Source organism: Coenobita brevimanus, chromosome 77 (assembly GCF_032717465.1).
Source record: "Coenobita brevimanus isolate Jiangsu-jjx chromosome 77, ASM3271746v2, whole genome shotgun sequence".
In the NCBI taxonomy this organism is placed as follows: Eukaryota; Metazoa; Arthropoda; class Malacostraca; order Decapoda; family Coenobitidae; genus Coenobita; species Coenobita brevimanus.
In genome coordinates, this window is record NC_137030.1 from 30,488,872 (window position 1) to 30,503,415 (window position 14,544).

The 14,544-nt window shown below is 41.1% G+C and overlaps 1 protein-coding gene across 3 annotated transcripts in view; it reads right to left on the reverse strand.

The window, feature by feature from the left end:
- The window catches only part of LOC145408489 (calcium-transporting ATPase sarcoplasmic/endoplasmic reticulum type-like), a 127,093-nt gene that overhangs the window by 49,373 nt on the left and 63,176 nt on the right, over window positions 1-14,544 (reverse strand). For all 3 annotated transcript variants that reach the window (XM_080279223.1, XM_080279224.1, XM_080279221.1), the window contains exon 5: window positions 2,664-2,802. In XM_080279223.1, coding sequence (XP_080135349.1) covers window positions 2,664-2,802 — 139 coding nt within the window. The remainder of the gene's footprint in view (window positions 1-2,663; window positions 2,803-14,544) is intronic.

Sequence of the window (14,544 nt, forward strand, 5' to 3'; positions counted from 1 at the left end):
AATACAGTACAGTAGTCTGATGTCAGTTAGAACAAAATGAAAGATGTTCTCAAGTTAAAGGAGTAGGAAAATGGTTTGGAAGGGATGTGGGACTGATAATGATGCACGAAACAATTTGGCTCTAGCCTCACTTGTTAAATTACATGGATAATGTGCCATGGGATACCACCATTTATTTATGAAGATGGATTGATGGACAAACTGATGGGCAATTAGGCAGACAGAAATTAGAGACAGATGAAACAGATGAACAGACAGAAAGAAAAAGATGCAGATACCTGGATATACCTGTTCCCTATACCTATACTACCAAGATCTCAGTACAGTATTCTAAAAACATCTACAGGTAATGGTTAGTTCTTATTCAAAACTGTTTCACTATTAAGATGCTGATCATTAAACACCTATTTTTCCAATTAAAGCAGCTCATAATTCATTAGAAATTCATTACAAAATCAGAAGCAAGTGATATTGGTGGCTTTAAACTTTGTCACAGCCAAAAAATATCTCATCCAGAACTGCTTCTCATGTAGAAGAACTCTGCCTGCACACATCCTACACTTTTTATTGCACTTAATACCTTATATCTGATGACCTTTCTCATCTGACTCTTGCTACAGTAAAGATAATTTTATTTAGTAAAGTCCTGTCTAAATCTTCCCTGCCCCCTCCCCAAAAAATGAATATAATTATCTGGAGATGACTATAATTAGACGATTTTATTAGGTTGGTAGACTCGTATCTAACTTCTCCAGACAATGTGAAAAACTCCTAAATTTAATTAAGTACAGTATTTGGAAATGGCTACTGTTACACAACTTTTCTTAATTTCAAAGAGCCCTAACTCACCCCAGTATAAAAAAGTAATAAGTAAATAAGTAAAATACAATAAATGAAATAAAATCAACTAGAAATGGCAATAGTAAAATGAAAGACATGTCATCTGTTTGAAAGATTTAAAAACACAAAACAGACTTGCCAAAACTGACTTAGAAAAAGTGTGATGTACCCTGATGTGCCCACCACTACTCAATCTACACTCTGTCCTTGAGACATCTTATCACTGCTGAGCTCTACGCGTATGTTATCTTAAAGCAGTACATCTGTGGACATACCAGATCACTGGCAGCACAGTACTATTAATCTGGACTATTAATTAGTACTTGTTTCTCCATTTATGTAATCATTTATTCTTATGCTTACTTATCTGTTTATTCATTTACTGTACCTATTTTATTTATTTATTTATTTACATTTTTTTTTTTTTTTTTGGGGGGGGGAGAGGATAGAGTAGCAGCATATGGCATACAGATACATATTTCTAAGTCCAGCTAAGGGAATGAAGAAAACAATTTACCTTAATGTGGCAAAGCTAAACAGACCATCAAGAACATCTAAGGTAAAACAATATACAATATCATACCCTTTATAAAGCCCTTCCTGAATAAATAAAATCAGCTGGAGGTAGCAAGAATTAATTTCGAGATGTTTCCACAGTACAAGGCTTTGCTAAGACTCAGCTTGTTTTCATCTGAGAGACCTGGGTCACTCTCACAACCACAATAATGAGCTGTGGTTGCATGAACTTCAATAACCATTAAGTTATAAGGCAGGAGTAAATCAACTTCCTTACCAGTCAAAGTGACCCTCCTGTCTGACTACACTTAGCTATAAACTGACTTAAAAGAGATTTAGGATGCTTGTATGGTTATAGGCACCAGTAAAGACAGTTTCTTATGCCTTCAGTCAAAGAAGCCACTCCAATGATGAATAAATTACCTAAAGAGAGAAAAAATATAACTGTTATAATAGTGAAGGGATTCATAAAGCATCTCAAACTACTTGCCACACATTATATAATAAATTGTTCTCTGCAACTGGCTCACATCAGAGCAGAATAAAACAAAGACATGAAATCTGTCATGCTACTATATACAATCTAATGAATGTTCCTGAAATGAATACAGTACAGTGTATGAATTCAGAAACCATTGATCTACACTGATGAACAATATAAAGTTTATGACAGTTACAGAAATTTTGACTGAGTTAACTAATACTTAAATATGGAACAGTTATCAAACCGACATTAATCATATTATATAATGCTATTACTTAACTGACTTTCCAAATTCTGTACTTGGAATGTGTTTATCAAATGGACTTATCAGTCCTTTTACATATGCTGTACATGATTTTTTTTTTTTTTTTTTTTTTTTTTTTTGCATTCTACAAAAATGCTGGTTCCTTGCTTATCACCTTAGGTCAGATGCCATTTTTTTTTTTTTTTAATTCTTTGATACCAACATAACACCAGTCCTAAGTGAGATTAGGGGTATTTGCACCTAAGTGATGAAATGTGAAGACGTGCAGAACACAGAACACTGTTAGGCCTCAAGGGATACACTATCAGGTCTATGCCTGGGCCTATCACAGAAAAAAAAAACAGCTGTTGGCTATATGGTTATCACTCAATATAGTAAACGATTTCCTGGAGAAGGAAACCATCTGGCTTGTCGTTCAGGGCAGAATCACAGGATGAGGTATGGTAAGCACCTCCACCTATGTATATCATGTAAAATTTACAAAATTAACAGCTAAGGAGAAGGTGCTATAAAGTTTCTTACGGTAAAAAGTATATGGCCATACATCAAGAGGCTCACCAGAAATTTCTACAATGTCGCCAGGCACAATCTCCCTGGCCCTAACCTTCTGCACACCGGCCTTGTTGGAGCGCACCACCTTGCCCATCTCAGGCTCGTACTCCTTCAGGGCTTCAATAGCAGACTCTGCATTGCGCTCCTGTGGAAGAACAAAGTGGAAGAGTTAACAAAAATTGGGATGAGTTAAATATCAGGTAAAGAAAGCTGAATAGGTCAGTTAACTGAAGAAGAAAGCTGAATGTTAATACACAGAGAATACAGGTACTGCTGCCTGTGAACTGATACACTAATATTTATATGCCTTTATTACTGTACAAGTGGTAATACACCCTAAACCACTTGACCTCAGAGGGTCACATGTCTATCTGTCAACTGTATCTATTGCCAGATGTCATATTCCAGTACGGGGTGGCTGTTTGTCTTTGAGTTACTGTAGTTGTTTCATGGGGACTTGACCTCAGAGGGTCACATGTCTATCTGTCAACTGTATCTATTGCCAGATGTCATATTCCAGTACGGGGTGGCTGTTTGTCTTTGAGTTACTGTAGTTGTTTCATGGGGAGGGACACTACCCCTCTGTCAACCCACTTGCTGACATGCAGGGAACAAGTATGGGTTGGTTATTTGGTTACTATCTAATGTTGTAAATGGTTTCCTGGCTTATCGGAAACCATTAGGCTTGTCACTCAATGTAAAGCCACTTGAAATGGGAAGAAGGGTAATAAAAAGTGACAGGAAGGATTGGAAAAATAGGAAGAGAGGAGGGCAGACACAAGAAAAGGATAATAAAGGTGAAGGAAGAAGTAGGCAGCACTACATCAGGTGGGTGGATGATGGTCGCCACCACCTACCACCAGGGTCACTTGTGCTGGTCGGAATAAATTACAATATATATCCCCATGCTGTACAGGTCATGGAGACTACTGCTAACCCCTTCATCCCCATGGGCAACTCCTTAGCTGAATTAATTACCTAATATCCTCATGCTGAATGCATTAAGTGTGAAGCATAATTTTAAAGAAAAAAGTTCAAAATGCTGGGATTAGTAAACGGAATATCTTCACCTTCGTTATCATCATCCAAACCCTATTTCTCACTGATACATGGGGTGGGTATGTAGGTAATACAACTCAGGAACATGCAATAACTACTGTATAAGAAACAGCCACCGGTAACTGATATTCCTGATGACTAGGTGGGCTGACTACCACTGACCTGGGAGGTACAGTATTAACTACCATGAGAGTGATTTGTTTCTTTGTTTGTAAAAGACTGGTAACTACTGTACCCACAAAATCATCCACTCTCATGCATGGAACTTAGCACAGTACAGAGGCAATAACTAGACAGAGAATTTCACAGTTACAAGCCTTTTTATATATCAATGATTCCTTTTCCTTGGCTTCAGGTAGATAAAGTTGGTCAAAGAAGTGTAAGAACCATTCTGAAACTGTCCTAACCACCTACTATCTGCTGGCTGAATTGTTTCCTTATTTCCAGTCTAAAACCTTTTATACTTCTAGAAAACAGAATTGTAGCTGACTGGGTATTACTGAATCTTAAAAGTACAATACCATAACTCTGTTAAAAGTGTGTGTGTTTTTTTTTTTTTGATGTTCCTTTTTGCTTTTATATCCTAAGTATATTATAAAATTAAAAAAAATATCCTTTTACAGCTGCACTTCTACCAATAAATTCCAGAAGGGGTTACCACAAATCATTTGCTTCATTTCTTTCTGTTCTCCATCACCAGGCACCCTCTCTCTCTGACTCTGTGCCCTCCCCCTCATCTCACTCATCAAACTCTCCACCCCATCCTTTAATACATTTCATCCTTGGTTTTCTCCTCCCCCTCGCCCCATCCATTTCATTCACAAAACTCTCCTATTCAGTCTCTCATTTTCCTTTCTCTCCAAATGGCCAAACCATCTCAAATAACTTCTACTGCTTTCCTTGCATCCACACCAACACCACAACGCTCTTTTTCCTTATCTGTCAGTCTGCCTGTTCACGTAACTAAAAATGCTACTCTCAGATGTAATCAGTCTCTGATGCTCTTTAACTGTCTATCTATGTATAGCCATATGCCTTAATCCCATAAGGGGAGGCCATAAACTAAATAGCCTCCATGTTGCCCTGTCCTCTGCCATTTGGCTGTCCTCTCTCCAACTCACAATGCTCTCTCTCACGTCTCTCTCCTATCCATCCCTTCATCTCATCCTTGGCCTTTTCATCCCTCTCCACCATACTCACATAATACACTCTTCTAGTCAGTCTCTCATTCTTCATCCTCTCTACATGGCTGAATCATCAAGAGTATTTCTCTTAACACTTTCAATCATATCTACATCAATACTACAACACTACTTTACTTTCTCACTTGCCTGTCTGTTTCTCCCCATAAACCCACATGCTCCTCTCACACAGCACATTTCCACTGCTCTCACCCATGACTTCTGTCCTTTCAACAGGGTCCACTCTTCACTTCCATAGGTTAGAGTGGGGATTACAATACTGTTATGCAGCAACTTTTTTACTTCCATGGTCACTTCCCTATTTTTTTTGCTCTCAATCTCTTTTGCTAAATGTAGCTGAATACTGTATATGCATCTACCAAAGGAAGAAACATCCTGAAGAAAAATCAGTCCATAGTTGGTGAAGTGCTTACTCTCGACACCATAAGCGGCAAGATAAGGCTCTCATTCACTCCTTCCATTGGCAGATACCGCTCAAGGGCGCCATGTTATCACTAAAGTTAGGCACTAAGTGTCATCCCAGCTCAACAGACAGTAAGTGGGGGAAGACGGCCATTTATGTACTTAGCAGTACATGATGTCTGACTGTGGATGAATAATGGATACAGTGATATCCTAACACCTCTTCCTGCAACTTATCACTTAATTGGAAATATTTACAGAATGATATAGGCCAACCTCCCCCTTAAACTAATATACAGTAGTGTAGCTTATGACCAAGATCTTACATTTTTTCTTGATAATGATGATGATGATAAACAATAATGATAATATGTGCAGAAGTAGGTGAGAAAGAGAGGGCAAAAGAAGGAGTATGTATAGTTGTGAGTAAATGATGGAAGAAGAGCATAAGAGGGTATGGATCAGTTGGGTCAAGGACTGTGTGGGTAAGATTGAAAGTTGGAATACAAATGTGGGCGATTGTGTGTGTGTACGCGCCAACGCAAGATCGTGCAAGCAGAGTGAGAGAAGAGTTCTGGACAAATGTGGAAATGTGCATGGAAAAGTTTGGAAGGAATGAGAGAGTGTTTTTGATCAGTGATATGAATGGTAATGTAGGGAATGTGAAGGTGGATGGAATAGTTGTTGAGTGGGGTGTGCCTGCTGAGACAGATGAGAATGGCAGTGCGTTAATGGACATTTGTGCTGGGAAGGGGTTGGTGATAGCCAATACCCTTTTCAGGCACAAGATGATCCATAGGTATACATGGCAAGTGATGTGAAGGGTGGGTGGTGAACTGAATGAAAGGAAGGCAATGATTGACTATGTATGTGTGGATGAAAGGATGCGAAAATGTGTAATGGATGCAAGAGCTGATAGAGGTTGGGGGAGTGGACTTTCTGACCACTACTTGGTGGTGGCCAGAACCAAGGTCCAATTACAATGGAGAAATAGAAGAAGGGAAGGACGGGAAGAAGATGTATTTGTAAGGAGAATGGAAAGGTTACAAGAGGATGAGAAAAAGGCAGAGTATAAGAGAGAAGTGGAGGAACGATTGGGCAAATATGAATTGGAGCAGTCGGGGGATGTGGAAAGTGTGTGCAGGATATTTACAGAAGAAATAAGTGCAGCATGTGATATGGTGTGTGGGATGAAGAGAAGACGGAGGGGTGTGCAAGGAACAGCGTGATGGAATGAAGAGGTGAGACAGGCTGTGGCACAAAAGAAGAAAGCATACAATGAATGGATGAGAAATAGGGGCATTGAAGAAGTTGAGAGGCGGAAGAGAGAGTTATATGTAGAATGAAAGAGAAAGGTGAAAAGATTAGTAAGAAAGAGTAAGAAGAGAGTGGATGAGGAATTTGAAAGGAACTTGAGTGTAAAGTAGAGGGACTGTAAGAAAATGTTCTGGAAAGAGGTGAAAAGAGTAAGACAGGGTGGAAGTTAAGTTAGCAGGGGAGTGAAAGATAAAAATGGTATAATACTAGTGGAGAAGGGAGAAAAAGTGAGCAGATGGAGAGAACACTTATGGAATTGTTGAACACAGAGGATGGAAGTAATGCAAGTATAAGTGGCTGGGGAATGGCTGGGAGAAGGAGGGAGGTAAGAAGACAGGAAGAAATCAGTAGGATAGAAATTGTAGAAGCAATGAAGAAAGTTAAATCGGGGAAAGCCCCAGGAATTGATGGAGTGTGTGGTGAAATGCTGAAGCATGGGGGAGAAATAGTAGTAGAATGGATGTGAAAAATGTGCAGATTGGCCTGGGAGGAAGGTAGAGTCCCAGAGGATTGGAAGTCAGGTATAATTATTCCCTTGTACAAAGGAAAAGGAGAAAAAGAAGTGTGTGGTAATCATAAGGGCATCTGTCTTCTTAGTATAATAGGAAAAGTGTATGGTAGGATACTTATTGACAGAGTTAGAGAAAGAACAGAGGAATTAGTTGGAGAAGAACAGGGAGGCTTTAGGCAGGGAAGAGGTTGTGTAGATCAGATATTCATTCTTAGATATTTAGTGGAAAAGTTTCTAGAGAAGGGAATGAAGTCGTATGAGGATTTCGTGGATTTGGAAAAAGCATATGACAGGGTGGATAGACAAGGATTGTGGAAAGTGTTAAGAATATATGGAGTAAATGGGAAGTTGTTGAATGCTGTGAAGAGTATGTATGATGGTGCTAAGGCTGCAGTGCGTGTGGATGGTGAACCGAGTGAATTTTTCTCTTTGAAGGTTGGGTTGAAACAGGGATGTGTCATGTCTCCATGGTTGTTCAATCTGTACATGGATGGGGTAATAAAAGAGGTACAAGGTAGGGTAGTGGATGTTCGAGTGGCCCTGGTGAGAGAGGGTAGTGTTTGGAAACTCCCTGTACTGTTGTTTGCAGATGATACTGTGTTGTTGAGTGAAGACGAAGGAGGGCTGCAAGGCTTGGTGGATGAGTTTGGGAGAGTGTGTAAGAAACGGAATCTAAAGGTGAATGTAGGGAAGAGTAAAGTGATGGTCTTTGAGAGAGGTGAAGTCAGTGAATGTACAGTGAGATTGGATGGTGAGGAATTGGAAAATGTGGAGAGGATGGAGGGTGAAAGACTGACGAAGAGAGTGTATGTGAGTGAGGTGGAGGGGGAAAGAGGGAGGGGGAGGCCGAGGATGAGATGGAGAGATGGGGTGGAGAGGTATATGAGAGAGGGGGGTGTGAGTTGGGAGCAGGGGAGTGAAATGGCGGGGGACAGGGCGACTTGGAGGCGATTTGTTTGTGGCCACCCCAAACGGGATTGAGGAGTCTGGCAATAGATAGATAGATAGAGTACGTTTAAGTACTTGGGTAGTGTGATGAGTAAGGATGGAGATTTGGAGGGTGAAGTGCTTGAAAAGGGTACAGCAGGAAAGAAAGGTTGCTGGTTCTTTGAAAGCAGTGATAAGAAGCAGGGAAGTGAGCATGAAAGTGAAGAAGTTACTACATGACAGTATTGTGATACCAATTCTAACGTTTGGAAGTGAAGCTTGGACGTTGCTGGAAGGACACAAGTCAAGAGTGAGAGCAGTGGAAATGAGTTATTTAAGAGGAGCCTGTGGAGTCACATGGAGAGACAGGCTGACGAATGAGGATATAAAGGAGCGTTGTGGTGTGGATGTGGATGTGATGGGAAGCATTAGGAGGAATACACTGTGGTGGTTTGGCCATGTGGAGAGGATGGAGGGTGAAAGATTGACGAAGAGAGTGTATGTGAGTGAGGTGGAGGGGGGTAGAGGGAGGGGGAGGCCAAGGATGAGATGGAGGGATGGGGTGGAGAGGTATATGAGAGACTGGGGTGTGAGTTGGGAGCGGGGCAGTGAAATGGCGGGGGACAGGGCGACTTGGAGGTGATTTGTTTGTGGCCACTCTCAACGGGATGTTGAGGGTCTGCCAAGGATGAAGTTACCTTATTTTGAAGGTCACCGGACAAGATAAACTGAAGCCATCATCATCCAATTAAGATCATTCTTGGTGGAAGGACTGAGCGTCTGGCGAGGGTAAGTTGATTCGATTTGGAGAATAATTGGTCACAGGTCAAGGTCACAGGTCAAGGTCATGTTGGTCTCTTATACTGACTGTGGGGCACGGGGGTTGCACTCTGTCCCTTCGTGTTTTGACTGGTGCGTTATTTACGAATTACAGGTTCATAAAAACTCTAACATCTATAGAACCCGGTGTGTGGTGCACCTACACAAATACATGAACTAAATCTGTTATATTTTACATAAAAGCTGTTAGTACATACACCTTTACAGCCTGCAATTCAGTAGACTATAAATCTATCACTAAAAGATGCTGAATTATGTAGCCTACTGAATAGGAATCAAAGCAGTAATTTTCATATATTATTATTTTCACTTGGTGCAAGGACAGAGGTGCTTTGTATAAAATATGAGCCAGCCATGTTCAAAATTTTTTTTTTTTTTTTTTTTTACACAAAAGGAAAAGAAAGAAAGAAAGAAGGGGCGGGGTATCTCCGCTAAGGAGATTAAAAAATTTCAACAGGATGACAAAATTTTGTTTTATTCTTATCTGGCCACAACATTTTCTTTTTAAATTCATTTTAGGAGGAACAGCCTACTATAACTGCACTGACAACTACTGTTTTAGTCTCACTGACAGAGGACGGTGTTATTCTCTCGGGGAAGGATAACACTCCTACAGTGACAATAATGGCCATATTTTGGCCAACATATAACAAATTTATAATTCTGAAAGGTCAAATTGCTTTATATAACTCAGGAGGCCCATCTTGACGCAAAATGGTAAAACTGCCAACGAAACTAAATTCTAGTTTCTGTTTTATTCACCTCACGAAGGCCATACTGGGTTAAATAATAAAACTATCGACAAAATTCGTATTTCCGTTTTATTTATTCCATGAGGGCCATCTCGGACTTAAACTCTCGGCGCCACAAAATCCGCGTCTCCGCACCCCAGCTTAGCGCGTCCGTCGTCAGCCCGCCACCCTCTAATCCTCCCCCCAAGAGTTTGCAACCTCCGCCGCCAAAAACAACGCGGCCAGGTTTCAAGGCAGCCCACAATGTCAATACTGAGAACGGATAAACTTGTCCACCACTAATGGGATACAGAAACGCACTTACGATCAATTCCCTGTCGTAACTCTGGTTTTGATCTGCAGGAAGGATAAGGAGGCTGTGCAGTCTTTCTATGTCTCTTGTTCTAGCTTCACAAATACACCAAGAGACGAAAGCTACAGCAGGTTACAACATATTTTCTGCGGGAAGGTCAAGGAAAGGAGTGCAAAATCTCCCCTTGTCTACTTCTTCCTGTAAAATAAATACCTAAGTTGCGACGGGGAACTGATCGTAAATATGTATGAGTACACTACCCCACGACCCATATTTATACACAGTCTTAGCAGTTTTAAAATCAACAAATTTCCATAGCATTATTTTACCATGAGCCATTTTATTTCAATTTCTACGATAAACAGGTACGCGTATCTTAATTATACCTTGAATATTTCCTTTTTTTTTTTTTTATAGACACACCATGACTTTTTTTTCGAATTCACTCTTGCTTGGTTAAAGTGCATGACAACAGCGAAAAACAACAACCAACCTTCTAATCATACAAGATCATGAAAGTTCTTAAGTATGTGATAGTATTTAGCAACATCCCTCAAAGTTCTTAAATCTGGGGCCGTACTTAGTAACTTCCTCAAGCTTAATTTGTGTACATTAATCCTTGCTTATATACTCGTAGTTGTCTTTACTAATACAGCTTCCAAACATTTCGCCAACGAGCGAATATTAAAGTTAAATATTTATCTTTAAGAGTAACGAATCTATAGTTTTTTTTTTTTTTCCTTCTTTCTTTCTTCCCATCCTCCATTTAACTCTTCGTGTCTAGTTTTCCTTTCACTTATTTTTTCCTCTCATTCTTCTTTCCTACTTCCTCCCCTACGTATTATTTCTATTGTCCCTTCCTCTTATTTTCCCGCTTAATTCTTCTATTTTAACTTTCCTTCCCTTCCTCTGCCTCCCATCCAACTTCCCATCCCTTCCCCTGCCTCCTTTCCAACCTCCCTTCCCTTCCTCTCCCTCCCTTCCCTTCCTCTCCCTCCCTTCCCTTCCTCTCCCTCCCTTCCAACTTCCCTTCCCTTCTTCTCCCTCCTTTCCAACCTCCCTTCCCTTCCTCTCCCTCTCTCCCAACTTCTCTTCCCTTCCTCTGCCTTCCTTCCAGCTTCCCTTCCCTTCCTCTCCCTCCCTTCCAACCTCCCTACCCTTCCTCTCCCTCCTTTCCAACCTCCCTACCCTTCCTCTCCCTCCCTTCCATTCCCTTCGTTTTTCTCTTCTTCGGACCTTTTCGCTTTTAATTTCTCTTCATATTCTCTCTTATCTCCTTTCCCTTCTCTTCCCCTTTCTCTCTCTCTCTCTCTCTCTCTCTCTCTCTCTCTCTCTCTCTCTCTCTCTCTCTCACCTACACACACACACACACAAATGAAAACTTTATTCCTTCGCTGTCCCTCCCTCCTTCCCTCTCTTATATTTATCCTCTTTCTATTCTTCTTCCATTTCTTCTTTTCTGTTACGACTCAAGTCCCAAATCTCTCTCTCTCTCTCTCTCTCTCTCTCTCTCTCTCTCTCTCTCTCTCTCTCTCTCTCAAATTCTCCGTTATCCATTCTTTTCTATTTCTCCTCTCCTCTTCTCTTCTTTTCTCCTCCTCTTCTCTTCTCTCTTTGCTTTTTCTTCTCTCCTCTCCTCCCTTCCCTTCTCTCTCTGCACCCTATACTGGCAGGGTTTGCTCTCCTCTGCCCCCTGTCATTCCCCTGTCGACATTTTTCTTTCTCTTACAACACAAAAGCCTCTCCACCATTCTTCATCTCTCCCAAAATTTTTTCATCTCTCTTAAAATTCAATCTTTTCACCTGCTGTTTTTTCTGGCCTCGTCTCCACTCTTTTTAGATTTCTCACATATTCAAGATTTGTTTTTTATCTTCTTTTCCAGTGTTAGAGTGGGGTGCCTTCATGTGGTGGCACTGATATAGCAGGCGGTGGAGCTGCATGGCTATACATACATCCCTCATCCGTTTCCGTAGCCCTTGAAGGGAGGATGATGGGTTGAGGGAGGGACCTTCATCCTGCATTGCACTGGGTTCACATTACGATGAACCTACTACTACTACTACTACTACTACTGCTATACTACTACTGATGCTACTACTACTACTACTACAAACATCCACTACTACTACTACACCTTCGTTCAGGCCTTCACTGTGAAAGAGTTGAATGGGAGACAGTTTGTAAATCCTTCGGCAGGAGAGGTTACCCGAAGGTCACATCGCATGGAGGTAGACTACATTTAAGGGAAGTGTAGTGAAGGGGTTAAATCTCTCTCTCTCTCTCTCTCTCTCTCTCTCTCTCTCTCCCCTCGCACGTGAACAGTCAATAATTCCTGCAACACTGTGGTCTGGTGCTGCTGATTACTTTAAGCAACATTTCACTATCACACGGTTTCCGCACAATATCAGAAGCCTGTTTACCTCCCAACACAGTATATATATTCCACACAAACCACCTCATTACTGTAGTGACACTGTATATCAACTATTCACCGTATCTCTGCACTTATGAACACCAATATATATTCTCTAAGTCTTTCCATTCCATCACCATTCCATTTCCCTTTCTCTATTACCATTTTCCTTGCACTGGTTATTTTCTCTTCGCTCATAAAACTCAGGTTGTAACTCTCTCTCTCTCTCTCTCTCTCTCTCTCTCGCTCTCTCTCTCTCTCTCTCTATCACGCCAATATCTCTCCATTTCCCGTCAAACAGTATCACTCGCTTCTCGCCTCTCCTCTCCCCTCCTCTCCTCATCTGTCTAATCACCTAATATTGAAGCCAAATTTGCCCTTTCCATCATGAATGCTGAGCTGGAAGAACAGATTAACACTAGAATATGACGCTAGTCACGAAGAAGTGCTATGAAAATGATGCAGAGTCCGTAACATTGTATTCTTTTAGTCACAAACCAATCTACACCCTCTTCACTCAAACCTGGCTTATTTTCTCGCTTCATCTTGAATACTGAGCTGCAATTATGAACGCTAAAATGCAATGCTAGTCACGAAGAAGTGCCATGGATAGGAAATGGATCCGTAAGTCTTATTCTGCCATTAAGCCATGTGAATTAAACTGCAAAAGGACGAAAATCTGGGCCAAGTGAAGGCAAAAGGAGTATTGGAACTGATTTGCATGCAATTTATCTATCTACCTATCTGTCTGTCTATCTATCTATCTATTGTCTGAGGCCTTAATCCTATACGGGGTGGCCGCAAACAAATCGCCTCCACGTCCCCCTGTCCTCTGTTATTTGGTTGTCCTTTCTCAAATTCACCCCCCCCTCTCCCATATACCTCTCCATTCCATCCCTCCATCTCATCCTTGGTCTGCTCTTCCTCTTCTCCTCTTCCACCTCACCCACATACACTCTTCTAGTCAGTCTCTCATTCTCATTCCTCTCCACATGGGCAAACCACCAGAGTTTTTCGTGAACATTTACAGTCACATCCACATCAACATCACAACGCTTCTTTGCTTCCTCATTTGTCTACATTAAAGTTATACACATTATGTAAAAGAAGATTAGCTTTAGAATGCAAGATAAATCAGTAAGGAAAAGATGCTACACCGTCTCATTGTTGCTGTTTTCGTAAATTTTGTTCTGCAGTCCACCACCGTTCTATTAGGAGACGTGGGAGGAGGTGAGGGGCGTTTGTATAACCGGGCAGTGGATCCGCCCGTCTCTATCTGTACCACCACATGAAGTCGACCCTCTAGCAACGATGCTTCCTTAACTGGCGATAACACGGACATAAGATAATACGGACATGAGATCATAAGGACATGAGATAATACGGCCCTGACAGTGTATGGGCTGCCTCTATCCCACAGGCTGTCATGTGCAACAAAGGAATGAAGGGATGATTAGGCGTGTGAAATGGAGCAGGGAAATTTGATGACGAATGCATTGTGAGTATATGTGCGTCCCATTTCACTATTACTACCACACTACTACTACTACTACTACTACTACTACTACTTCCACTACTACCACTACATAGCAAATAATGACATTACATTAACTTCCCTGGACTCTATTTACGGTTACAAGAATATCGTTCACCATGTGTGTGTGTGTGTGTGTGTGTGTGTGTGTGTCTGTGTGTGTGTGTGTGTGTGTGTGTGTGTGTGTGTGTGTGTGTGTGTGTGTGTGTGTGTGTGTGTGAGAGAGAGAGAGAGAGAGTCACAATAGGATTCATTATACTTGGGTCCATCATGTGCACCTTTCTCATTTCGTATGTTGTGTGCGAATGTATACCAGTGTGTGTGTGTGTGTGTGTGTGTGTGTGTGTGTGTGTGTGTGTGTGTGTGTGTGTGTGTGTGTGTGTGTGTGTGTGTGTGTGTGTGTGTGTGTGTGTGTGTGTGTGTGTGTGTGTGTGTGTGTGTGTACCTTCCTTGTGTACATACTTGTGTATCTGTCTGTGCAAGTCTATTGTTAGTTCATTATATGTGTCTGATTCTGTATATACTGCTATGTATGTATGTATGTATGTATGTACGGGTATATAATTATGAAAGTATGTATGGATTTATGTATATGCCTTATGCCTTTGTATGTATGTATGTATGTATGTATGTATAT